At 42.3% G+C, this 26,506-nt stretch overlaps 1 protein-coding gene across 1 annotated transcript in view; it reads right to left on the reverse strand.

Moving 5' to 3' along the window:
• Positions 1-12,132: 12,132 nt before the first annotated feature.
• Positions 12,133-26,506, reverse strand: part of FAM83F (family with sequence similarity 83, member F) — a gene marked incomplete at its 5' end in the record, with an annotated part of 18,005 nt that continues 3,631 nt past the window's right edge. Inside the window, 4 exons of the mRNA XM_009084159.1 lie at positions 12,133-12,197; positions 17,017-17,729; positions 18,307-18,428; positions 26,098-26,265. Coding sequence (XP_009082407.1) covers positions 12,133-12,197; positions 17,017-17,729; positions 18,307-18,428; positions 26,098-26,265 — 1,068 coding nt within the window. The remainder of the gene's footprint in view (positions 12,198-17,016; positions 17,730-18,306; positions 18,429-26,097; positions 26,266-26,506) is intronic.

Genomic DNA, 26,506 nt, shown 5'->3' on the forward strand with positions numbered 1-26,506 from the left:
ATCTTTAATGATTCTTAGTGTTCAGGACCTGAGTTTTAAGTCCCAGTCAGACATCTCCACATCTATAACTGTTCTGAGTATAATAGGCTTATTTTGACATTACCTATTTTTATGTGTCATACCCAGGAAAGACATGCAGTTGCAACAGAAAAAAAAAGAGCAGTTTTTACATGTCTTGGGCAAAGTGCTTAGCAGAAGTTTCAATTTGTTGTGCTGTCATGCTCATATAATATTGTTGGAAGGAAAAGACAGAAAGAGAACTTGTCAGCCCACAGCCAAAGGGAAAAAATTACTAATGCGATGGCAGTGTTTTTAAATGGAGAATAATTTATAATGCTATTTTGTTTTGGTTTTCCTAGAGGCAAAATTAAAACAATGCTTCATTAACATTATTTGAAGCTATTTTAAATATAGCCATTTTCAGCAAAACAATGTTAATGTGGGGGGGTTTAATGAAAAAAAAAAGACAATTAGGAAAATGTTTTGAATTGTATTCTTTTACCCAAACAGTCTTTTTTTGCTGTTGTTTTGCCTATTTTTAGTCCTGGTTCCAATGTGAACCAGCGTGTGTGTAGGAGTTATTGGCTTGCAGCTATGCTGAGGCCAGAGGTCACGCAGCTCTTCAGACAAGATGTTATTTACCTTCTACCTTTTAACATACCCATTCCACCTACTTGGTTAGAGCTATGATACTCAACACCACTAGCAGCCCATGCAAAACTGTTTTGAGTCCCCTTTAACAGAATCTAAATGAAAACTAAAGTATAAGTTGGTGAAATCCATTACAGCATTTTATTGTCATCATCAGGACAGTGTTAGAATTTTACAGCTAGCCATAGAGCAACTGCTACAAGCACTTTTCTTCCTCCATTCTCTAAGGTTCAGATCTACCTTGGAGCTTTTATTCCTCCCAAGTTCATAGAATCACAGAATTTAAGGGTTGGAATGGACCTCAAAGATCATCTAGTCCCAATCCCCTGCCCTGGGCAGGGACACCTCCTCACTAGATCAAGTTGCTCAAGGCTCATCCAGCCTGGCCTTGAACACTGCCAGGGTCGGGGCAGCCACCACATCCCTGGCAAACCTATGTCAGTGTCTCACCACCCTCACAGGGAAAACCTTTTTTCCAATAGCTAACTAAACTTTCCCTCCTTCAGTTTGAACCCATTACCCCTTGTCCTATCACTGCAGTTCCTTACACAGAGTCCCTCTCTGGCTCCCTTGTAGGCCCTTCAGATATTAACAGTTTATGTCACCCAGCTCCATCACAACAGAAGAATCAGGTGTTGAAGACAGAAGAAGCCTGGGCACATTTCTGCCAGCTCCTTCCCTATGCCCCAGGAGCTATGGTATGTGTATACCCTTGCTCTTCCAAGAGGGAAATAAGGAACCTACACTGATAATACCACACATGTATGATCAATAATGATGCTGGAGAAAACTCCTACCTGTCTTTCTCGCCCAAACTCTTAATAGGGCAGCAAGAGCATATAATTATTTTTTGTTTCTTAAATTATTATTATTTTCTGAGAGTTGTAGCTGTATAGTAATTTAAGGTGGCAGCTTTCCAAGACTCTGCTGTGGTTCTAATTAATTGGGTATGCTGTTTAATTTTTTAACTCAAGCTTTTTCTCCTATTCAAAAGGGCTCCCATTGTCCTTTATTATTCATGAGATCAAAGCAAGCAGAATGGCTGCCATTTCTCCTTAGTCTCTGGAATGGAGACTAGCCATAGTGAAAAAAAAGCACAGTGCTGTTTGCACTTGTCAGCAGGACTGAAAGCAAAACCAAACATCTACCTTGCTGTAGTCTACTGAGCTGGACACAGACAGTGAGCAGGAATAATGCTCTGCCAGAAAAAGGTATGAGAAAACAAGGAGTGGTACCTGGAGAACCAAGGATAGACTGAAAAGTTACCATAGGGTGGGGCAATGGAGTGTGCAGAATGCAGGGCAGAAAATCTGAGGGGGAAAAAGTCTGTTTCCTTTTCTAGCATGTGGAAAATTGTGCCTCCTCCAGGAGGCCCAGGTGAAAAAGAAAAACACCCAGAAAAGTTGCTATCGGTTTTGATTAGAGATTTAAAGATACAATTTGACTGTTTTTACTCTCATACACTCTGGATGATGGTTGTATTATTCTCCTTTCACAGGGTTCCTTCCCAGATTTTCCAAAACTGGTGTTTGATGGAGAAGCAAAGCAGTTGTGTTTTTATAAAACCGCAAAACACCAAAAAACCCCAACTCCACCAAAACCCCCATATATGCAAATTTTAACTGAACTGCTAACTGACACTTGCAAAGGGGTCAGAAACCAGTGTGGCAGGACCCAAGGACAGAAAGTGAGAGTAATTCAGAAAGGGAGCACCATCAATAAGAAAGATGGAGAGGAGAAGCATAAAACTGGGACTGGTAAAAATCCTAATGAGGTACTGAAAATCTCATTGCAAGGCAGATTGAGGGTAATAGTGGGAAAACTGTGGGGAAGAGCTTATGTGCCAGGGAGTGGGAAGCTCTTTGGGAGGTTTCTTGGATTGAGGGCCATTATTGCACACAGAAGGGTGTGTTTTGTCCCTCACACAGAGCTCTCAGCACCTGCAGCCTTCTCCTCACCCTTGCGCCATCCCGGATCAGCTGCAGGGTGTCTCTGGCAAAGACCCTGCAGAGAGTATTGTGTGGAGAGGCAGAAGGGAGATCAATGACAACAGTGGGCTCTGAGCACCAGGAAGGAGAGCTGGTAAGTAAAGTGGCTCATGGTCACCCTGTGTGAGGTGGTGTGAACCCCAAAGAAGGTGGCAGCAGCTGTTCCCATGACTCTGCCTCCAGCAGCTGCAGGAACAAGGAACAGCCACACTGAGTGAGCCAAGCTCTTTTTTCTTTACTACTCAAACCTGGTTACTTGCAACCCCCATGACTCACTCGCTGTCCCAACTCTGCTTCTGCAACAGTTAGAAGCAAAGTCAACCCAGGGTCATGCGTGCAGCTTTCCTGTCACCTCCCCAGTGGAAATCTGCCAGCAGCTTCCCCACGCTGCCACGGGATCAGTTGTTGAGAGTTCGAAGTGGGCCGTGCAGGCAAAGCCCTCAGGCAGACAGCTGGGAGCAGTGATAAGACCTCTTGGTACTGGGAGATGATCTCTTAGGAGACACTGATGAATTGTGCGCAGGCACCACTGCAGAAAGAAGACTCATTTGCTCAGGGGCTACAGAAATAGCCCAAGGTGCTATTTTCTGTTTGCATGAGGAAGGAAAGGTGATCCAGATTCCAATGGATTTCATCAAGCACAAATGGCCCTTCTCAAAACACCAGGTTCTCTCTGTCATTTTGGAAAAAAACCAGGGCTTTCCTCCTAGTCCTGCCCTAAAGAGATTCCTGGATTACTAAAGGAAAGTCAACATTTTGTTGAGGCTTTTTTTTCTTCTGAAAGAAAGCAAAATGTTCTTTCTTTTATGACTGCTGTTCTGGATTTAAGGACCTTGCTCAAAAGTGTGTTCCCTGTCAAGAGCCCTCAGCAGCTTAGTTCTAGCCTGTTTGCTTCCACTATTTGGACCACCCTTGATTTCCTCTGATGGATTGCTCGTTGTCGCTGAGGATCTTACAGAACCTAATCCAACTCTAGTATCTTTTGGTCCTGCTTCCACAGGGTAGTGCTAGTGCTCAGAGAGCAAGGCAAAAACTGCTTTTCCAAGATGTTCCAGAGCAGGGCTGTGCTCAAGAAGACAGGGAGGCTGTGTTTATCAAAGAAGCCCAACTGCTCCAGCAGACCTTCTGTTGCAGCAATTGCTTTTGCAGCAATATTCAATGCAAAGACCCTACATCGTCTTAACAATGCTGCCATGCATGGACGAATTCTCAATTACTTATACCCAGCACTACTTAGGTGGAAGATTTTGAAACAAGATGGAGCCTGCCTGGAACAACACCCTCATTTTGGCTGCAGGGTGCAGCATCTGTAGCTGGCGTCTGTCTGTCTCTTTGTTCTTGTGCGTCTGTCTCCTTGGATGCAAAGAGGAAGCTGTTGGTCATACTATGCTGTCAGTAACTCCAGTGCAAATACAGCATAGCCCCACTGGGTGCAGGGAAATTAATCCAGCTTTGCAGATGCATAACTTTAGCTGAATCCACATGTTTAAAAATGGCTTGGAAATTGGTGAGAAACCAGTAGAGATCGTTCCAACTTTTCCTTTCAGAAAATGTTTGATTTATTGAAATGCTGCAGTCATAAATACAGAACAAAGGAAGTGAATATATTACAGTGTCCTCATTGTGAAAGGGCAGTGGCAGATGCTTTGATAAACTAGGAGACAGGTCATTATTTCAGTGCAATGCCTGTCAGAACATCTGCCTACTGTACCTCTCCAAGAAGTTATTTTTTAACTTCCTTCCTATATGATTTATTAGACTGTGAAGGAGAATCTCAAACAAGTGGTAGCATAATTTACCGAGTCCTAGAAAAGGTACGTTGGTGAATTGCCTTGCATTGTACTGAGGCAATGAACCAGATGACCCAGTGGCCTTTTCCATTTCTGATGTCTACGATTATTGCAGCTATACCTCAGGACACTAAACAGAGATATTTTCTTCCTTTCAGTAGTAGCAAAATGTCACTAATGGCCATGCTAAATCAGAGCAATTGATCCTTCTGCAGATGTCTTGTGCACTTAGCAAGGCAACTATAAACGATCACACTTTGTTTAGATTTGCTATTTTCTGTCTCTGTAGTGCAAGTACTCAGCACAAGGGGACTGCCAGCCAAGGGAAAGGTTTTCTGGTAGGAGATTAAGGATAACTAAGGAAATGGTTGCATGACCTATAAAGAGCAGTTCATAAATATTGCAACAATAAAACCAATAGCTCCCTCAAAGTTTAAATATCTTTTCTTTTCAAACATTTGAGGTAAATGCCCTTTTCCCAAGGTTGTCTAGCACCTACACTTTGAGATTTTGCACACAGTTTTACCAAAAATATCGTAATTTCTTGGGGAAATAGCTTTGTCTTTTAATGATCTTTCTTTGTGGAAGCATCCTCTCCACAGAAGTCAGATCACGGCTACCTGAAGTTCCTTATTGTTTCCTCTAGTACTGAAGTTTTAGAAAAGCCAGAACTTTTTTATTTAGAAATAGCTTCTGCATTTCTTAAGCACAACACCCACCCAACGATGCAAGAAGGGGCAAGTATGGTTCTGCCCTTTATAACCAAGCAGCAGCACTTACCTTTTCTTGTGTCCTAAGGGGAACCTCAGACACAAAGGTCTGCCTACAGAAACCCTCAGGTATAATGTTTATATTCCTCACAATCCCAAGTGTGCAGAACCCCAGACCTGGACTGCTGCAGCCCTGCTGATACGGAAAACTGACATTCCTATTCCCTGACGGCGTGCAAGGCATAGCCTTTGTTTGCAGTGCTTGGTGTGGGATCCAGCTCTGGAGTAAGCAGCTTGCTCTCGTGTGTGCTCAGTTTTTAAACCCCATTCTCTGTGCTGCTGCTAGTCTGTAGCCAGTTCAGGGGAAGAATCGACCACTGTGTTCCACCAGCCATATCACAAGGATGCAGATCTCACAAAAGTGTTCCTATTCCTTTGTCATCCATGTTCTCATCTACGTGTAGCTCATCTGCCTTAGCCCTTGGCCTGGGAGTACTGCTTTGGGCACTTCTAAATAAAATTACCACAGTACAAAGGCTGCAGCATATTAGTGCTGCATCCTACAATCAATCAGCTATTTGTCCCATTGCAGAGAGCAATATCCTTGCTATAAAAGCCACTCCCTTTTGGAAAATCAAATAGCTGAAGAAACATGGGTGTTCATTCAGCCCACAGCAAGCATGTGCCAAATCCACCCCCAGGCCCATGCAAGATGCTGATGAGTCCATGGCCCACTGGTGCAACATACTTTTCTTTCTTGCACATTGGAAATTTGCAATTCGGAAACTACCTTTTGCTTTAAATAAAGTAAGAAGGCAAAGGAGCCCCTGAATAGAGTCAATACTCACAGATGGAAAAGATCCTTAACCTGACCTCCCTGATCCTTCCCTATGCTACTGTATGTAAGTAGGTTAAAGTCAGCTCTCATTTTTATGTTCTAGATTTCAGACTCTCTGTAATAGCCAGAATCTTCATTATGCAAATGTAGTTTGCCCTTTCTGCACAAATTCTTTTGGCTGTGTTTTCTTGGTTATGTGCAATTTCACACGTCCAGTGAAATTTCAGTGTCTATAAACATTTCCATTGTCTATAAAATCATTGTTTTCAACACTCCCTGTCATCTAGAAGTTGCTGCTTTCTACCTGAGGCAGGCAGGAGGCTGTTTTAGGCCTACAGTTCTCCTAACAGTATGTTTTCGAGAAAGAAAATAAAACCTAGTAAGTCAGATGAAAAGGCAGAAGTTGATGCTGCAGGCAGACAGGCTGAAAAGGGAGAAAGGAGTAGAACTAGAAACATCTCCAAAACTTGAGACATTGACACATTATGTTATGAATTTAGCATACACCAGCTACTGTGCCTCTAAGTTCTTGTGCAGTTCTTGTGAAAAGCACAGCAAATTTGCCCACATTGGGATGCTGAGTGCTGTATGTTATGCTGTGATTTTCTGTAACCTAACTCCCCAAGTACACATGCCCAGGCTTGCAGGAAAGATCAGAAATCCATGTTGTGCAAAGAGTTGGGTAAACATCTTCCAGCCTTGCTACATGCATAAAGGCTTTACCGTTTCATCTGCATCCATAGGTTTCTCTTCCAAGGTGGCTCCTACAGTCACTAACTGTGCTTTTCCCAAGCCTTGCTTATTAATGAGGATTCCAAAACTTGCATTTCTTCAGCAGGCTAAAGACAGGGAACATGAGGTGTAGGGACACAAGGAGGTAATTCATTCCTGGACTGCTCCCTGATTTTGCAAGAGCATAGACAAAAGCGTCAAGAAACAAAAGTGCAATATTTAAGTGCAAAAATTAATAAAGTGGAAGGACAACTTTATCTTTCTTTCTTGGAGAACCTCCCTAAAACAACTGCAGAAAAAGAAAAGGCGCAAAGTGATGGTGGTGCTAATGCTATACAAAAAGAAGCTCAATATCCACAGACAGACTCCTCCTAAACAGCACAAATGCAATTGCTACGTGGATTTTAAACACTGTAAGATGAAGATTTTGTTTACTGCAAATACTCTTTTATATATCCTGATGCTCAAAAGTAATATAAAGGCTGGATTTATTCTGAAAACATGGTCAGGAATTTCAAAACAGGCTTTGGTACACACAAACAAAGGCAGCATGGGAAACAAGAGCTTGTGAGTTACTTAAATGTCAAGGTTTACATTGTACAAGGTAAAACTGAAATGCAGCAGCAGGACTCAGTTTCATAAATGAAATGTCATTGCTGATGGCTACAAATTATATAAGAAAGATGGAAAGGGAAACTGAGGTGGCACTTTGTCAGATGCATTTATAGCTGCAGCAAGATACAGCTCAGCTGCAAAGTAGTAAAAAAATAAAGGAAATAAAGAAAAACTGAAGTGGACAGCTGCTACAGCATATTCCAGCAGTGAGAAAGCAGGCCTCTCTCAAGGTAGTCAGTCAAAGCCACAGGACACTATACTTATGGAGAATTTGGCTGCCCACATTTCTTTTTACTAGTACTGCCAAACACTGACCAAAGATGTTTCTGTGTTACACAGAAACCTGCTCTAATCCAGACAGTACAGGTTCCTGACAGATAAACAAGAAAAATCTCCTGAACCCAGGAACTGTAGCAGAGAAACTACAAGTGACACCAATGAACAAAGTACCTGAATGTAATGCAGTAAAGAGTTTATTTGTTTGACTTAGAAAAGGTTTCTGGCATAATTCACTGGACACGTATACATTAAATATACAAATGCACACCAAAAGAAACCCAGAAGGCACACATTCAGCCAAGAGACTCATTCTGAAACACTCGGCATTTCACCTCAGAGAGAAAGACTCCCAAGCCTCAGCTTTGTTACTTTCTGTCCAAAACCAGGACCACAACTGTAGGCCCCACAGTATGCTACACAGATCAGCAAACCTGGGCTGGCAAGCCAAAGAGTAAAAGAGGCAGAGAGCATGTAATACTCCTGGGGTTGTACAGGGTCAGGACACAGATGCCAAAGTGAGCTAATCTGGTTCTTTAAGATTGCAACAGAAGAACAAATGTCTCCCATCTTTCCTACCCTCTTGGAAGGTTAATGACTTGGTTACAACAGGGCAATGACATCTTGGTTACATTTTGGGCAAGGACCAATTGACCCTGTGCAGACAGGCTGAGGAAGTTGGGGTTGTTCAGCCTGGAGAAGTCTGCGTGCAGACCTCATAGCAACTTTTCAATATCTGAAGGGCCTACAAGGGAGCCAGAGAGGGACTCTGTGTTAGGAACTGCAGTGATAGGACAAGGGGTAATGGGTTCAAATTGAAGGACAGGAAGTTTAGGTTAAATATTAAAACAAAGTTTTTTCCTGTGAGGGTGGTGAGACACTGGCACAGGTTGCCCAGGGAGGTAGTGGATGCCCCAACCCAACCCAGCTGGATAAAGCCTTGAGCAACCTGATCTGGTGGGAAGACCAGACAGGGGGCTTGTGACTAGATGATATCTAAAATCCATTCCAACCCCTAAATTCTATGATTCTATGACTTGAAGACTGCTGTACCTTGAATCTCCACTAGCAGACCTCCAACAGAATTCCTAACCACTGCTCTTTGGCCTGCTGACCCCCAGCACCATCAACCACATCTGGAGAGCAAGAGAGGTTCATTTTACAGACCAGACAGGGGGCTTGTGACTAGATGATATCTAAAATCCATTCCAACCCCTAAATTCTATGATTCTATGACTTGAAGACTGCTGTACCTTGAATCTCCACTAGCAGACCTCCAACAGAATTCCTAACCACTGCTCTTTGGCCTGCTGACCCCCAGCACCATCAACCACATCTGGAGAGCAAGAGAGGTTCATTTTACAGGTCACAGCCTCAGGTTTCTAGCACTCATCAAGAACCACAATTAGTAAAACTAGTCAAAATAAATGTGGTCACCTCACCCAGACTCACATCTGTTGCCATAGGAGCAGCTAAGTAGTCCAAGTTCAGCTGATCTAATCTTCAGGGAAGAACGAGTTCCACCAGAGTCTGAAACATCCACTTTGGAACAACAAGGCTGCATGCATCCTCAGAGTCATGCTGAGTTTAAGGAGCAGATTCATCTCATGCAAAAGAGCAAGTCTGTTCTCTCAAATTAACTAATTAAGCTGTGCATGATAAGCCTAAGGAATTCTACTAGCCCCTGGAGTCAAGGCATGAGGCTGACATCCATGGAAAGAATTTAAAAACAAGTGAACACTGACTTTTCAGGAACTGGTGTGGCAACAAAGGAGAGAAATGAATGAGAGAATCTTTCTGAAAAGGAAATGCTGTTAGTGACAAGGTTAAAGCAAAGTGCTCTGACATCCAGCATAAAAAAAGAGAAAGTAAAAGGCAGGCAAGTGAAATCATCCTCTTGGACTATTTGTGAAACCACCCAAGATGAAGCAACAAAGACATAAATCCAAAGAGACAGAGGACTTCCTGGAAAACCTGACCATATGTATCAACATGGTACTAATTAGTTAACTAACCTATTGCACAAGGAAGCACCAGATGACAATGTTCTTATCAGAACAAAAAGTGAAAGAACATTGGCCTGATAAATTTATCACTGATCTCTGCTAACAAAGTGAATTAAATACAAAGAGAGAAAAAAAATTTCCCAAATGTCTGGAGAGTAAGGGAAGTATGGCAAAATCAAGACAATCCTACAAACATACGGTAAGTAGCTTTTGGCACATGAGCTGCACCCATGAAGTCAACAGGGTAACTCAGGTATTAAGTTCCTTCTACATCCAAGTGGTATTGTCATTTCCAACACCTTTCCCCCCCTCCCCTTACCAGGAACAATTTTATAACACACTGCTCATAACGTGAGCTAACAAATGCAGCTTGTTCCCAGAAGGCCACATAGAATATTATATAGAGTAGCAAGCATTTAACTCACTGAGAGAGGATGAGTATATTTAAGAGAGGGCACAATACCTTTGGTATTTTAGGGTCTCAATATATTCTGCAGTGTAAACAGAGTAAAACAGACCTGCTTGCCATTCAAGTTAAGTAAGCTTCCAGGAAAGGCAGTGAATCAATCATACAGTCAACCAATCAATCAATTGCATTTTATCATCAACTGCAGACAGCCCTTTGAGTGTAACAACCACTACTGCAATCCAGCACCTGGGAGAGTCTTTGGAACAGCCTTTTCTGTATTAGGAGTGCATCAATTGCTTTTGCTGTGAATTTGTTGTGCAGCGAAAAACCCAGATGGTTTCTCTAAACAAAAAGCAAGAAAGCTAAACTGGTGTTTTTCTGAGGTCTGAGTATTTTTTTGGCAAGTAGATATGTTAGTTTTCAGGCACCTCTTACAATTAGAATCTATTTTTCTTAGGTATCACAAGAGGGCTGATTAATGGCAGCAGAGTATGTAAATGGGATGGCAAGAAAGCAGAGTGGAATGTCAATCTGCACACTGTAGGAACAAAACCAATATGATTCTCCACTCTGCTAGTGAGTAGAACTGGAAAAGTGCTAGTGAACAAGAGCATAGGGGTGTCAGCCAGATCCCACATAATGAATAGTTACATGTACTGTGAACCTGCAACTTGGAAAAAGTGATGTCTGAGGACATATATGAAACAGGTCTGTAGAATCACAAGAAGACAAGAAGAATAGGGTGGGTCATCACCACGTCTGACAGTGAAAGAATTAGGGTCACTCAAGGAAATCAGGAAATCATCAAGAAAACCATTAAAACAGCCTGACAACAGTTCTTTTGAACTCAGGGTTTGTTACTACAGAACACTGTGGTGGGCAAAAGTAGAAAAGGCTTTTTAGAAAGAGACCAAGTGCATTCATTAAGGCCAGGTCCAGAAGGAACTGCCAGTTCAGAAACTCCATAGACTGCTGGAATGGTGTCAGAAAGACCTCTGTAAACCAGCTTTGTATTTCATGCTTCTGTGCTCACCTGTTACTGGCTATTCTCAGAGACAGGATAGCAGATGAGATGTCCTTTGGTCTGATTGCACACAATGCTTCTTATGGATCAAAGCTCTCAGTTTTAGCATGACTTAGAGTTTGGAAATGTTAACTTAAAAAAAATAACAAACCAGCAGGACATCTGAAAAGCTTACGTGTCTCCTCTGCTTTCTCTTTCACCCCTCAAAGATGTGCTCATTAATCACTCAGTTTCCATGAATGGTAAAGTATTGCTGAATAAGCAACAAACAGGATTTTTTAACAGCCACTGAAGTATGCATTATTGCTTTCAGATCCTGCCCAGTCCCCCTTATAAGACATTTCTCCTGACCTCAACTGCAGGTTAAACATCATCTTATAGATGATGTTTAACCTGCATTTTTCTCTCTTTACTACATTCCATTTTTCTCTCTTTACTACATTCTTGCTAAATTACTTTGTTCAACTGCTGTATTTATGACATGAAACAGTTCAGATACTAATCTGTTGGCATCTGTTAGCTAAACCCTTCTCCCAGACCACTCGTTTCTGCATGGGTAAGTGACAACAGGAATCTACAGGAAGACTCCTTGTGGACAAAGGATGGCTATGCTGTCTGTAAACATTCTTATTTCACCCAGAATTTGCCACTTCGATTGGATTTAGCCTTCCAGCCGGTCAGACCAATATGTTTTTGCAGTGCAGTAGAGTAAACATTGCAACACAGTGATTCCTAGTCTGTAGCTAGACAGACTGAAGTAGCAGCACAAGTAAGTCAGAAAATCTCCTGCATTTATCTGGACACAGAGCAAGCTCTGAGACCAGTTATCACAGTTGGTTTTATATATAAAATATGTGTGCACACATACATACGGACTAATACATTCATCACTGACCCTCATTTAAGGGACCAGCCATCCAAAGTCTATGCTTCACCCAGTAAATGCACTTTAACTGTGGGTGCCAGGTGCATCCAGGACTGTGCAGTGGATTTGTAAACCACTGCATGAGGATATGGCTGTAGGTTCAAAATCAATCAAGAAGTTACTGTTCCAGCTTGTTCAGTCTTCAGTTCTCCAGACAATCCTTCCCAATCAAGATAACACACAGGTAGACTGTTTGTTTTTTTCACTCATAGTGGAGTTTGGATTCAGGTTACCTAGAATGAAAAGAAGGTAAAGTAATGTTAGTGTTAAGTAAATAAGACCTGGATAAAGTTTGGACTCACACTTCAGTCCTCTCTCATTATTTACTATACACCTTGTGTTAGACCTACATTACTCTGCACTCTCTCATGGCTTTATTTTCTACTGCAGCAAAGTAAAGAGGCATTAAAATTAGAGCAAATGCAGAGCATTCTGTGGAGAAAACCATTGGAGAAGTATTTCTAGGATTTGGCTTGTACCCAGGCCAGCTTCAGTGCTATACTCAGGTCCCAGTTGGCACTAAAAAACAGTCTGGCCATGACTTGCGTGGAAGGTTTTCCAAAAAGTGAGGTGTGGAAAAAACCTCAAAAAACCAAGTCAGGTCATCTCATCCATTTGATACCCACACACATTCTCAGGAGAGGTTTTTTTCACATCTTGTTTTAAACATCTCAAGTGCCAGTATTTCCACCATTGTCTTTGCAAGAAAAATCCCAAGGCCTCAGGGTCTCTCACTTAAGTAGCACAGTATGCTGCCCCTATTTTTTATAATCTTAGTTTTTTTCACTGCTTACTCTGTGAATTTCTTCTGCTCCTAGTATCTGTACTTTTCAATGCTTGCACTTCTGTCTGGTCCCCTTCATTACAAACAGATGTCGGTCAGTATGCCCAACAATTTATTTTAAAGTACTAAAGTGTGTTCAGAGGCTTTTGCAAGTAAGGGAGCTCATCTGTGCTCTTAGCTCAGCAAAGCTTATATGACCTATAGCCCAGGGCAGAAGGGGCTGCCATGTGGCTTGCAATCACTGAACAAGGGCTGACCCCACCTATGTATTTGTACAGAAGGAAAGTATATGTGCATCTCCCAAACAGCTGGAGCCAGATGCTAGTTCAGAGTGAGAACAGGGAGGAAGAAGTGCCACAGGTCATGGTGACATGCTGCTGAGAAGTCACAGCCTTGCTTAGATGAGGGAACATTCAACCCAAGTACTGCCTCTGGATTGGGCTTCAAGTGAATAATTTTTAATGTCACTCTTTTGCTTGTGGGTATTTGATCGATGTTGTCCTTACCTGTAGGTGATAGAGTTCTCTTCCCCTCCTTCTTGCCACTTTCTTCTATACTGCATCTTCTTGATATTCATATGGGAGGTTGCACTGAAACCTGCCCTCACTTCTGTGGCTGCTCTGTAGGCTACTGCCCCCTCCTCACATCTCCCCGGGGCATTTCATGCTACCTGTCCCTCCTCTCAGCCATTCTGTGTGTCACTACTGAGTTTATCATTAGTCCTGTCCCCTCACCACACCTGTTCCCCTCTCTGTCTGTATCACATTCAAGGCCTTCACATTTACTTTCAAAAGGTGTCTATGCTCCTTTGCTTAACCGCAAGTCCCAACTCCTTTATTCTTCTCACTTTCTACTCTTGTCTTCTGACCTTTTTCTACAGTTAGAGCAAACACCCTCCTTGTATGTACCCAACAATGTTCCCCTCTTTCTCTTTAGAAAAGAGGCTGAAAATTCCAGTTACCACCCCTTTGGCTGAAAAGTCCTGGTGGCAACCAAGCAGCTATTTCAGTGGTATTGCAGTGCCAGTGTAAAACCTATTTCTTGTTGCAAGAGGCACCCAAAAGTGAAAGACAAAATCCTGCTATTAAGTATATGTGTTCTGCAACCATCAGAAGGCCAATGTATGGAGCAGCTCAGGAGCAGACCCTTCTGAAAAAGCACACTTTGCTTCTTCTGAGGGAGAACACAAAACAAAAAGACAGTGCCTTCCAAAGGCACACAGCTTCCAAACCCTTGCAGTATTTCCCAGGAACTGCACACAGATGTGTGTCTTTGCTGATCACAGTCTACCCAGCACCAGCTTCAAATTAACACGATTCTGGTCAAGTTCAGAGCTGTTCTTGCCTTCCTAAGTGGGCAACAGTGAAATTCAAGAGTTCTGTCTATTTGATGATGTGGTTTAAGAAAGCCTTGTAAGACAAAGCACTGTGTCGTCCATGCAATGTGCTAGGACAACACCTTAGGGTGTTAATTCAGATAGTTAGTTTGGGACATTGCTATCTGTAGCTCTTGTATTTCCAGACTCCCAATCCTGACTTGTAGGTATCCTTTTCTAGCATGTAAGTACTGAGTCAGATTTTCAGACTCCATCACTGTACACACTTTCATCACTTCCCAGTCCAGATTCTCTTCATCACTATTTGCTCCTACAAGATAGAATCTGACCTTTAGCCTGCTGGAATAATGTCTTTCAATTACTCTGTAAGCTACTTGGGGTGTGGATCTGGTCTCTCTATGCATTTGCAACGTGGGATGTGTCTCTGTGGTACAACGGGATTAATAGTGTCTTTGGAGGATGTGTGCACAGACAGGTCCACAGGGCTTAAGTGTGCTGTTTAATCTTTACAAAAGGTAAGGGCAGCTATTTCAAACTGTGAAGCTCTGCACAATTGCATCCTAACCTGCCTGCATATCAAGTACCTTCTCTTTCATTTCCACTTCTTGCCTCCCATCACCCAGAGCATCACAGCATCAGTTTTAACTAGCCCTGCTCAAAGATAACTTAAACTTTTCAAACTAAGTCAGCCCTAAAGTTACCTAAGAACAAAATGCATCCTGTCATTATCTTGAAACTGGAACTCTATTCCATGTTCAAAATTTTTTATTAAATCCTAATGATGCATGGGCTACTGATCAAGTAGCTGCAGGATCATCTGGGTAACTAATTTTTTTCCCTCTTCCTCATGAGTCTCTTCCTAATATGCCCTGTATCATCTCTATTCATGTACCACTTTGGGAGCATTAAACTAGAGGAGCTTTCTCTCAAGAACAGTGATTCAGTTCAAAAGCAGCACACAAGCAGTGATCTTCCTCCAGCCTTTTACGACACCAGATGACCAAAGTCTACTTACACCATACTTCTAAAGCTGTGGAGTCTCCCATTGTCACCATGAACAGGCATTCTCAATTTGCATAAACCAAAAATGCTTGTAAGGACTCATTGGAAAGATTTATCAGGTCAGAAAGAGCACAGGGCTAAGGCTGGTGCGATAGACCTCTGCACCTTCCCTCGATCCTTCCTTCTCCTTTATTGGAAGAGGTGGCAGCCCTCAGGAAGTAGCAGTAGCAGTAAATAAAACCTGAGCATAATAGCACAATAGTGTCTTTGTGGAAATGGTCTAGACCAAGCATCAGAGGAAATGGTGGAAATGGTCTAGACCAAGCATCAGATTGTCTGGCACAGATCCACTGTGTTAAAAGCAACAGGGACAACCCTGCTGCCCTGACTGTGCAATGCCCCAGAAGGGCACAGTGCTCCACTGTTCAACTAGAGACATCAATCTACTCCTTGCCTTAATCTGGGCCTATTTTCATCACAACGTTGCGGGAATGGTCTGCTTTAAAACAGCTGATAGAGAAACGCAGGGAATCACTGATACTGTAAAGTGCTGACAAACCAGAGATTACACAGTTCTCTACTTCTGTCACTAGAGGGTAGTGCAAGCCCTCAGGTCCGTCCTCCAAGAGGAAATGCCCATTTATCTCTCTATAGATCTTCACCGATTTTCGCTTTCCTGTCTTGAAGGAATGTGGCCCACCAGCACATACTGTCTGTGCCGAAGACAAAGTAATTTGGAGAGAGCACCTCTTTTGGATCAGGGATTACTTCTGCCTTTCCAAATGCCAAACATGCGTTCTGAAATGGGTCTCCTCTACTCTTACATAAATTATCCATGCCTTCTTACAGTTCCTCTCTCTCGTGTTCATTTGACATTTTCAAGTCTGTCCTTCATTCAGCCAGAAAAATTTCTAAGAACCTAATCAATCACTATTGTTGACCTTCCCAGTACCCTGCTTTTCTTTTTGGTCTCAAGAGAATGTCTTTCCATTTCACATCATGGTAGTTTCTCTCTTTACGCCCGCATTTTGCATTCATCAGAGCACAGAATGGTCTCTGGCCAGACAAGCTGGGGAGAAATTTTCTCCTAAGAACCTATATCATTTTCCTGCTGGTGCAGGATGTATTGACACCCAGCACAGTTCACTGAGAGGATGACAATCAGGCTGAATAGTCCATAGATTTACTTCAATCTCACAAACATGTAAAATGTTGGGGAGTTAGCTATGAACCCATAAATTGGGAGAAATATTTATCATTTGTGTCTTCATCTGATTGAAGCCTTGGAAGGACAATATCATGTGTTATCAAAGACGGAAAAATTGAGATCTAGTGATCTACTTCTTTGCAGATCTATTTTCATGACCTCCCCCACTTCAGAAGGTGATAAAGGAGACAATTAAACACCTGCACTCTTTCATCCCTCCTTGTCCTCTCACCTCAACATAAACACGTTTTTCTCTCTTCTCCACCAGTAGCTTACCACAGTAAATGTACCCAACTAAGCCCTAATGAGGAAAAGAGGAGTTACACCAAAAATCTGCCTGTGCCTTGTTAGCCACTACAATAGTGAATGTACTGCTGCTGTTTATTAGGGAAATGCACTTCATGGACTGTATACAAAACCTGTTCTACACAAGGAGACATTTGCCTCTCTCTCCCTTTGTACCATACCTGCTTGCTGAGAAGTATGAGAAACATCTACATGAGAAGTACCAGCTTTACAATAAGACTGCCATTAAATTGCCTTCAACTTAAATTGTCTGTATCATTTAATACAATTTCTACTCTTTTTTGAACTGTCTCATTTTAATACAGAGGAAATAGCAGGATCTACTCACGGGTGCCTATATTGAGTATGTTTGCATCAATCAGCCAAACTCAGAACAAAGGACACAGAAAGCAGAGTTATGCTGGTAAAAGCTTTTACCTGAGATGCCTCCAGTGCTCCGAACACTGGCATGGCCAACGCTGAGCCGCTCGTATTCCACTTTCATGTTCCCAAGGTCTTCTCCTGAATGTCCTTCGCTGGCAAAAGAATTGGCCTCAATACTTGAGCCTGGAGACCGTTTGGCCTTGCGACTGAAAAGGCCACTGGCAAACCGTTTCCCTTGCTTTGAGTTGGTCTGTGCATCTTCTTTCTTCACATCACGAATAGACTCTCTGGATTTGGATTTATTTTTCAGGTCCACGTGGAGCCGGGAAAAAAGTTTCTGAGGGCTCCGATTCTGCTTGTTCAAGTTCTCCAGAGGTGGATCTATTTCTGGGAACACTTGCTCCAATGTGACTAAGTCATTCAGAAACTGATTTAACCGTTTCTTTGACTCACTTGTTTCCTCCTTTTCCATATTTCCCTGATTATCTTGCGTGTGTCGTGAAGCCCAGAGCATCATATCACCACGGGTTGCCCCTGCTACTAAACCATACTTGGGGTTAATGAACTTCCGAGCCACGGTGGAGGAATGAAGGCCTGGCTTCCCGATTCCAAGATGGAATGGGTTAGCAATACCCAGTTCCTTATATAAATTAACTTCCTCTGAGATGGCATAGAGCTCACGAAACTCAATGTCAAACATCTCCACGTGCTGTCCTGTCAAGACTAGCAGGATGTTTCTGTCAATGTGGGATGAACTCCATGTGAAGCTAAGAGTAGGAAACAGAGCCAACATTAGATTTTTGTGTGCATACTTGACCCTGCCCACCTAATAATACCTAATACATGGGAATATGTAGCATTTTGCCATTTGTCATATATCCTTACCAAGATGGGTCACAATAGATACATGAAGCTCTTTATTATTGTTCTTCTGTTCGCATACAGATCAGATCTGGAAGGAAAGGCCCTAAAATTCTGAAGTACAGTTTACTCTTTAAAAAGGCAACAGTGCATTGACAGGAGGTGTCTCCGGACTGATAACCCCACTGAAGTGAACTGAGCACAGTGACTAGTGGAGAGTCCTTGCAGACACCCACTTGATGCAGTGTGGAACTGTCTCTAGCCCACCAAAATGACCTGCTAGCATAAGTATGTTCCATTCCCTCAGAAGCAGTTTGGGCTCTAGTCCACCTTCTCTGTTGTCCCACTCCAGTTTCTGCAGATGCCACACAGATTACAGAGACTGGGATAAGAAAGGGGATGACATGGGAAGAAGACTCTCAAGCAAAGCCATGAGCCATTCTTTACACAAATGCCTTAATGCCTTAAGCAAGGATGACCTACCTGTATGATCCAGTGGCCACCTTCTCACCATCCACCATCAGGAATCGGGATCCCAATGTGCCTTTGATCTTCCCTGATGGCATGTAGAACCCAACTCCTGTCACAGAACGTATGCGGATATTCTAACAGGGAGGTGAAAAGACAAAATGTCACAATAAGTAGGGCAGAGAATTAGATAATTGCCAGCTCCAAGTCTTAACATGTCACTCACATTATCTTACCACTTCTGGGACTACAGCTCATTTTGTCTCAGCCACCAGAAGGGCTGCAGAAAGGAAAGCAAAGTGCCGTAAGACCTATTGTCATCTCCTGTCTGTGCAAGTCTCTCCCCTCCATCAATTTATAGCCCTGTCCAATGGGTGAGCATCTTCATAACCCTGCCTGCTGTTTTCAGCTATTCAGCTGAGCCCACTGGCAAGACAATGCTGTCAAAACCAAGTAATCTTTCATCCCCAGTCCTGTGCTATAGTTCAGAAGGCTCAGCCCAGTTCAGAGGAATGAATCAGAGAAAGCTCTGAGTCACACCTGCACCCTCTGACTCCTGATCCCTGTTCTGTAGCACTCGTGAGCTCTTCTCCAGATTATGTTATCAGGACCACAAAACCAAGGAACTTTGCAACACCTGTGCAGCGCAAAGGACACAGTTACTTGGAAGGTAATGTATGAGGCAGGTGTGCATTAGGCTCTTTTTATGCTTGTGTTCCAATTCCCAACAACACATTGCTTGAAAAAAACAGGCAAATTAGAAGACAGGACAACTGGATTATTATAGAAGAGAGGAGGAACCAATTCCATTACTCAGAAGGTAAATGTTTCCTGACATTACAACATACAGAGAATCTTGACCTTTATAATTTTGCTAAGAAGCCCAAATAGTTACAGTGACCACTCAGCTCCCTTGTTGTTGAACAGAGAATGAAAAACACAGTACTTTTTTTGAACCAAAGGAGTAGGATAAGTGTCTCTACCAATGTCCTGAATAGATCAGCAAAGAAGAATTTCTGAAGAAGAGGAAGGAAAAGCTTTTCATTAAATGAATGGAAGTAGTTAGAAAACGAATACCTCTCCACAAACCTCATGTTTCATACCCGTTGCCAGCAATCCTACAAACAATAAAACAAAGCACTACCAAACACAGAAACCCCACAAAGCTAAGGTTATATGATTTTCAATAATAGATGTGTGTCTGCACTCACTGTAAGGATATATGTGCACATTGGACTGAGTGCTATTCTGCTCATGGGTCATGGCAGCATTAGGCTGAATTGCTGTCTAACTTGGAAAAATACAGACACACAGACACACACACACCACACCACACACCAGACACAGACACAGACACACACACACACAAACCCTCCCCAACCTCCAAACCCCAAACCATTGATTGTCAGTATGTTTGAAGTAAATTATCTTGTCACTTTGACACACAAATCTAGACAATTTTCTTCACTGCACCATCTGTTTCTTTAAGGATTCTCTAACAATGAAAAGCTAGAATGTACCATGAACTGGAGTCATAAATCCAGGGTGGGGAGTCAGATAGTCCCAAGTGTCCTCCCCAACCTCCAAACCCCAAACCATTGATTGTCAGTATGTTTGAAGTAAATTATCTTGTCACTTTGACACACAAATCTAGACAATTTTCTTCACTGCACCATCTGTTTCTTTAAGGATTCTCTAACAATGAAAAGCTAGAATGTACCATGAACTGGAGTCATAAATCCAGGGTGGGGAGTCAGATAGTCCCAAGTGTAATTGCAGTTCTAACACTATTCCCTGTGATGGTCTGGAAAAGTCAATTCACCTTTGCCTCATTCTTCCTCCATCTGCAGAGCAGAAGAACCAGGAGGATTTGGCTAATGCTAGCACAGCCTCAGATCCCACAAAGAGCTAAGTCCTATTATTATAAACCTCACTGACAGCTTAAATATTGATAGGCTATAGAAATCAGCATGCAGGAGAGAGTGATTATAAGAACGCAGATTTCTTTCCAAAACCATTTTTCGAATATAACCCTTCCCTCTTGAATCTGCTCCTCTTTCTCCCACTAAAATACAGCAGTGGCAATACAAATTCTGACTAACAGTAACTGATAATACTACTATTTTGTATTCATCTATTGCTTGATCTGTCTGGAGTCCTGTGTGGGCATTAGCTAATTAATGCTCCCAAAACTGCTGAAAGTATTATTACCCTGTTTTAAAGATGAGGAGCCGAAGAGAGAAAAAGATGAAGTGAGTTGCCCAAGGCCTAGCAGTGAGTCATATGTGTGGGATGCTGAATGCAGGTTGGATAGAGCACAGGAGAAAGAGTGCCCTTTCCAGTAGTTAGAATAACATTTGTAGTTGGCTGGCTGATCACCTGAAATAATTTTTTGCCTTACTGATTAATGTTGGATGTGGGATTTGCCAAATCATGGAATATTGACTGCAAGTGACAAGAAGAACCTTGTTCTTCAAATCAGTCAACAGTTCTGACATATGTACCTTTGTCAATCAAGAAGTATCAGCCTGCCTGAGCAGAACGTTTCCTAGCATGTAGCAAGTATGGATTTTATTATGTTTGTATGTTCTGTCACCTTCTATTTGTGGAAAGAAAGCACACTTGAATTTCTGTAATTGAGCTGTACATAATACTTAGAAAGGCACAGAGGGGATAGAACTGAACAGCTGAACACATAAACCTCATTGAACAAAGGAGGTACAGGAGTGCATAAATACATCTTGAAATGCAGAAAACAAGCAAAAAGTCATATAAACATTGAGTCACTTAGCAGGTTATTTGTACGATGTTTTCTGCCTTGAAGGATCTTGGAGCATTTGTAGACTGCTATATCAAGCTGTACTGAGGAAGAACAAGCCTGGGTTCATGTACTGAAGACTGCACAATGAAAAAAAAGAGGAAAGACAAATACCTATGAGCTGAGACTGCAGAGCTTTTTTGGGCACTAGTGCTACAGTAGTAACAAATATTTTGGGTAGAGGACCAGTTAGTTCACCAGATAGAAGTGATCCCTCCAGATCTGTATTGTTGCAGAAGTCTCCTTAAGGTTTATTTTGTCACATTCTGGCTTGTGGAAGCTGCAGTCAGCATTAAATTGCCATATTTCCTTTACAGACTTGCACCACTCCTTATCACAAGCAGTGACCAACATCTCCCTGGCAACAACTTAATATGGACTGGTAACAGTCAAGCCTGACAGAGCATCCTAATACAAACAGTGAAGGAGTTAGTCTTTCTTGCTTTATTGTGACACACTTTCAAACCCCACCCTGAATCCACAGAAAGTTAAATTAGACACAGTTTAGAAAGTCAATAATAGGTTGTGCTGTGACCGACATTTAGTTGCCACTTGACAGGCCTAGGCAGTAGTGCTCACAAACTGGGGCTGAATAGGGAAGATACACAAGACAAACCCTAAAGGATCATGTTGTAAGTGCTTCCACCAGGGAATCCTGTGTGTACTTTCTCTCAGAACATCTACTGATATATACCTATAGATATAGGTATAGATTGCAATGCAGCCAGGGATTTTTATTTCAAATTGGGATGGATGGCACAAATGACCTCTATAAATTAACAGATGTAAAACAGGTTAAGGAGACGCAACAGATGCAGCAGTTGATAGATGACGGTGACAATGTCCCTTACATTGACTGTGTTTCAAGATGTGGAGATCCCCTTTCTGCTGTCCCTGGGAAATTCGGATCCCTTTAGTCAATCTATTGGGATAGCTCCTATCCTTTGTTTTCTTGTACCAGTGCTTCACCTGAGCACAGGGCTGAGGAGAAGGGACCAGATGCCCATTATTTCCTGCTTTCAATCCTAGATGGAGCTACCACAGGAGAATGAGAGACATGGGAATCGTACGGACAGGACCACAGTAACAGCAGTAAAGGGTTTTTTTCTTATTCATGGTCTGCAAGATTCTCATTTCAGGGATGATCAGACGTCCAGGTCAGAGCGATGGGTGACAGCAGCTCATCTTACCCAGGGATACAAAAGCAACCACAATCTGGAAGCAGACATCAAGTACTGCTGGGAAACACTGTGGACTTATCCGATGTGTTTGCTCTGAACGGTTTTGGAAAATGCTTATTGACTCAATAGTGTAACTTGCAAGTATTCAAGTAGAAGAGGATGGAATGCAGCTAGCTGGGGCCTGGCCTGCCACGATCAATACTGGTTATTATTTATTTGTGTCTGTGTAAGCTCCCATTTTCAGGAGGTCACAAGGGACCTGGAAGAATTCTCTAACAGATAATTAAAAAACCAACAGCACTGCATCACATCACATTCAGCTTCTCCCTCATCTGAGCCAGCAATTGCTGAGGAAAGGCATGAAATACTGAAGTGAAATTAGAAATGTTTCTTAGGCAGAAACTTTTCAGACTTCCTGGAGGGAAGAAACTCTCTACATGTTGGGAAAATGAATGTAAAAATTAACATACAGGCGAACTTCCTGCAGGTAAGTCATTGCTTGGAACTCTAGGGGAACTCCCTGAGCAGGAGTGTCTGTTACTAGGTTGACAGAAACATGGGGAGAAAAAGCACTTATCTAAAAACTGGTGACAACATTCACCCTCAGGCCAAAAAAAAAAAAAAAAGAGGAATTTTTTGAGGGGCTATGAATTTTGTATTGTGAGAACTTTGACTCACTGTGGTCTCTGAAGAACACTCCTGTGTCAAACGTAACAGAAGTCTGGCAAACCATGTCCTGTAGGCTCAGGAAGCCACATGACTCATACACACAAGACATGCTCTTACTAACATCCCATGAATGTGCCGATGGTTGAATTTAAATGCATTTCCAGTGAACTCTGGCCTTCAGACAAAAATTGAGGTTTTCTCATTTCATGCTTGGAGCTGGTGAAGAACTTTAACACTTTGCAGGGTGTGGTCTTCCTACAGCAGTTACCCTCCTGCAAGACTGTCAGCAGATCATGATACCTTCCCATCTCACAATAACACAATAGCCAGGAATGTTGTCAAAATGCCCAGCACTGTACATAGACAAAGGGCAAAATCCAGTGTTAACAGTAAATCTCCCTGTATTAAGACCACTGAAGTATTCACTCTGAATTGGATGAATCGGAACCACAAGAGCAGGAATCACAGAACAATATGACTATCTGGTGGTGACAGAAGACAGAATAAGCATCCTGACCCTGCAGCAATGACAGCTCAATGTAGCGTGTCATCTCTCTCCCCCTGGGATCAGAACTTGCCTCTACACCTTAAAGTTATATCCCACATGGCTGCAACTTTGTGAGAAAAAAAACCTAAACATCCTCTGTGTCTTGCACAAGCATTCCAAAGGAAGGGTGGGAAGGAAAGGAAAGATGAGTATGCAATTTCTTTACTGGCAAACTGTGTATCACTGTTGAAAATCTTTTAGAAGAAAGCAAAATGATGACACAAAAAGTGTAAGGAGATAATGTCTTCCCTGTTGCTGAAAATCTGTAGAAAAAACTCAGATATCAAAGCAGATGTCAGGAGAAAGGCATGTCATAGATAAGAAATGGGTGAATGATAGAGTTAACTGCACTAGAGTTTCTCATTCTTTCTCAGCAATTCCAACATCCTCTGTGATCAAACAATGCAGGACAAAATGATTCTGCCTGAACAAGACCAGAGGCCCAGATTGCTGCTTTGCTTTAGATCTGTGTTTTCAACCCTCAGCATGCTACATCAATGAGGTAGGGTGGGGAAAGTACTCAAAGGAGAGCCTTAACCTTGCTTCCTTAAGTATCTAAAGTTTGTTGTCAGGAGACTTACTATATGATGGTTTCTGCTATACTGACCCAAGGAGCAGCATAGGTACATCCAAGACAGCTGTGGGCAGGATACTAAGAGAGCATCTTCATTGAGAGGCAAATGATCTGTTTCCCCATTCCAGCAAGAATCTTCACAGTCCTTCCATAGTACTGTATGCAGGAATTAACTGCATTGACCTTAACAAGATTAACAAAAACTGTAGCCATAGTGAAAAAGGAACATAACAGCCTTAAGGGGAATTTAAGATGCAATATGAGATAACTGGGAAAAGAGGGGAGAAAGCTGAAGGACAGCACTCTGCAGGCTGGAGCGGAAAAGTGAACAACTAGGTCAAAGAATGTTAAAAAGTTCCTCTCAGTGGACCTCTTCCTCGGTTGAATGACAAGGGCTGCTGTGAGAGAACGGAACCACAGAAGGGACACAAGAAGAGCTTTCTCCTGCTCTTGATGCCATTAGTTCGAACTCTACCTTTTTGGAAAGGGTCATACAACTAGACTGATGGAGGACCTAGGCACTGCTGTAGCATGTCACTGTGATGATTGGTTTAGGAGTGTAGTCTGGGCAGATACCTGAGGGAAAGGAGGTAAGAAGAAGAGCAGAAGGGGACTGCTTACAGTTTAAAGACAGAGAAGACAGGCCAAAAGGAATTCACCTCTCCAATAGCATTACAACTTTTTCTAAAATGCCAGGGCATCTTTCCATTCACTCTATCCAGGAGTTAAAATATGCAATATGGAAGACATCGTTCCTGCACATAATGACACGGTGAGAAAAGTACCAGGAAACAGGTACCAGAGCAAATGGAACTACTGCTGTGATTTTATAGTTATGTACCAAAGAGACTCAAGCCTAGGCCGCAGAATACCCCTGACACTTGAAACAGGTCTGTTATAATGATATCTGTGTCTTGCTTTCAAAGACACCAGAGGAAAGAAACTTCCATCTCTGTTTTGTAGAAAGATGAGAAAGCTTCTCGGCTGGATGCCTTTTTTTAAGAAACTCAGAGCAGAGTGGTAGTTCACAGGAGCACTGTTCAGATATATGCAAGTAATTTCCATCCATATTTAAGATGGTTCTCCTATAATGGTTCATATGAGACTCTATAATCTTCAGAGCTTTTTGAGTTTTGGTTGTGTTGGGGTTTTTTTTTAAACTATTAATTGAGTGTTTATGGAAGATCCACCCTTCCTCTAGGCAAAAAGGCACCTTTTTCCCACTCCCCACTGCTCAGAACAGTTGGATCACAAAGAGGGGTGAGTCTGGCATCCTATAGGTTGTTTCCAACCTAGCAACCTTTGCAGTTTTCGGAACAAGCCTGTTAATAGTGACAGTGACTAAAGGAAGATGAAAAAAAAGCAAAGAATACAATACTAAACTGGAAACACACAAAGGATTTCGGTCTGTATGTGTTGGAATGAGATCCCTCTGAGGCTGTTTCTGCCAGCCAAGCTAGACTGACTACTCTGCTGTGCTACATGCACTATATGAAGGCTTACACTAATATGGAAGTGGGCAGCAGCTGTGCCCCTCAATCCCTTAAATTCTCACACAAATGAGGACTACAAGCTCATTCACTCCTAGCTGATCACTGCTGGATAGAAAAGTCTTGATTTCATAGAGTTTGTGTGTCCTATAACTAGGATCTATGGAGACAACAACGCAAAGAGCTGCTCTGGACTCTAGTTTGAATTCTCACATAGAAGATCCACAGGAATTTCCTCAGTCAATTGTCTTCCCAAACAGGAATTCTTGGGTCACAAGAGCAAGAAACTATCTGGATCTTGGTCTCAGGTAAAAGGCAAGAAAATCCAAATCTTTCCTTTTTCCTTCCTTCTGTATTATCAAGCCACTCTCTTACCCCTCTGTGTTCCATCAAACCCTGTCTAAGTGCTGTGATACAACTTGGAGGGAGGAGATGTGGTTGCCAGTTTGAGTGAGTTCCAAGGTTCATTACATCTGAAAAAGGCCATTGACCTACAGGAGATTATGGTTCAGTATTGAATATCTTACCCGGATCTGCGAGTCACTGAGGTCAAGACATCTGCACATTTCCAGGAAAAGCTTCACACCCTCCTCATCTAGGATTATATAGACTGGGATCCAGCGCTTATATGCTGCATCAACAATATCGCGGAAGATGTCTCGGTCTGTAAATACATCCATGACCACTGCAATAATCTGGAAATGAGAAGACAGTAAACAGACAACTTAATAAAATATTAGGAACTGAATGGAAGGCCCATCACACTGCTGCAAAATAAAGGAGAGCACTGACATCAGATTATGGAGAAGGATATAGGGGAGGCAGAAGTACAGGGATGTACATGCCCAAGCACTACCAATAACCTTTCTAATTTTCTGGCTTGCCTCCTGCTGCACTTTAGAAGGAACTTAATAAATGTCTTTGAGAGTTCTCCTT

The sequence above is a fragment of the Acanthisitta chloris genome, unplaced genomic scaffold, assembly GCF_000695815.1.
Source record: "Acanthisitta chloris isolate BGI_N310 unplaced genomic scaffold, ASM69581v1 scaffold36851, whole genome shotgun sequence".
Lineage (NCBI taxonomy): Eukaryota > Metazoa > Chordata > Aves > Passeriformes > Acanthisittidae > Acanthisitta > Acanthisitta chloris.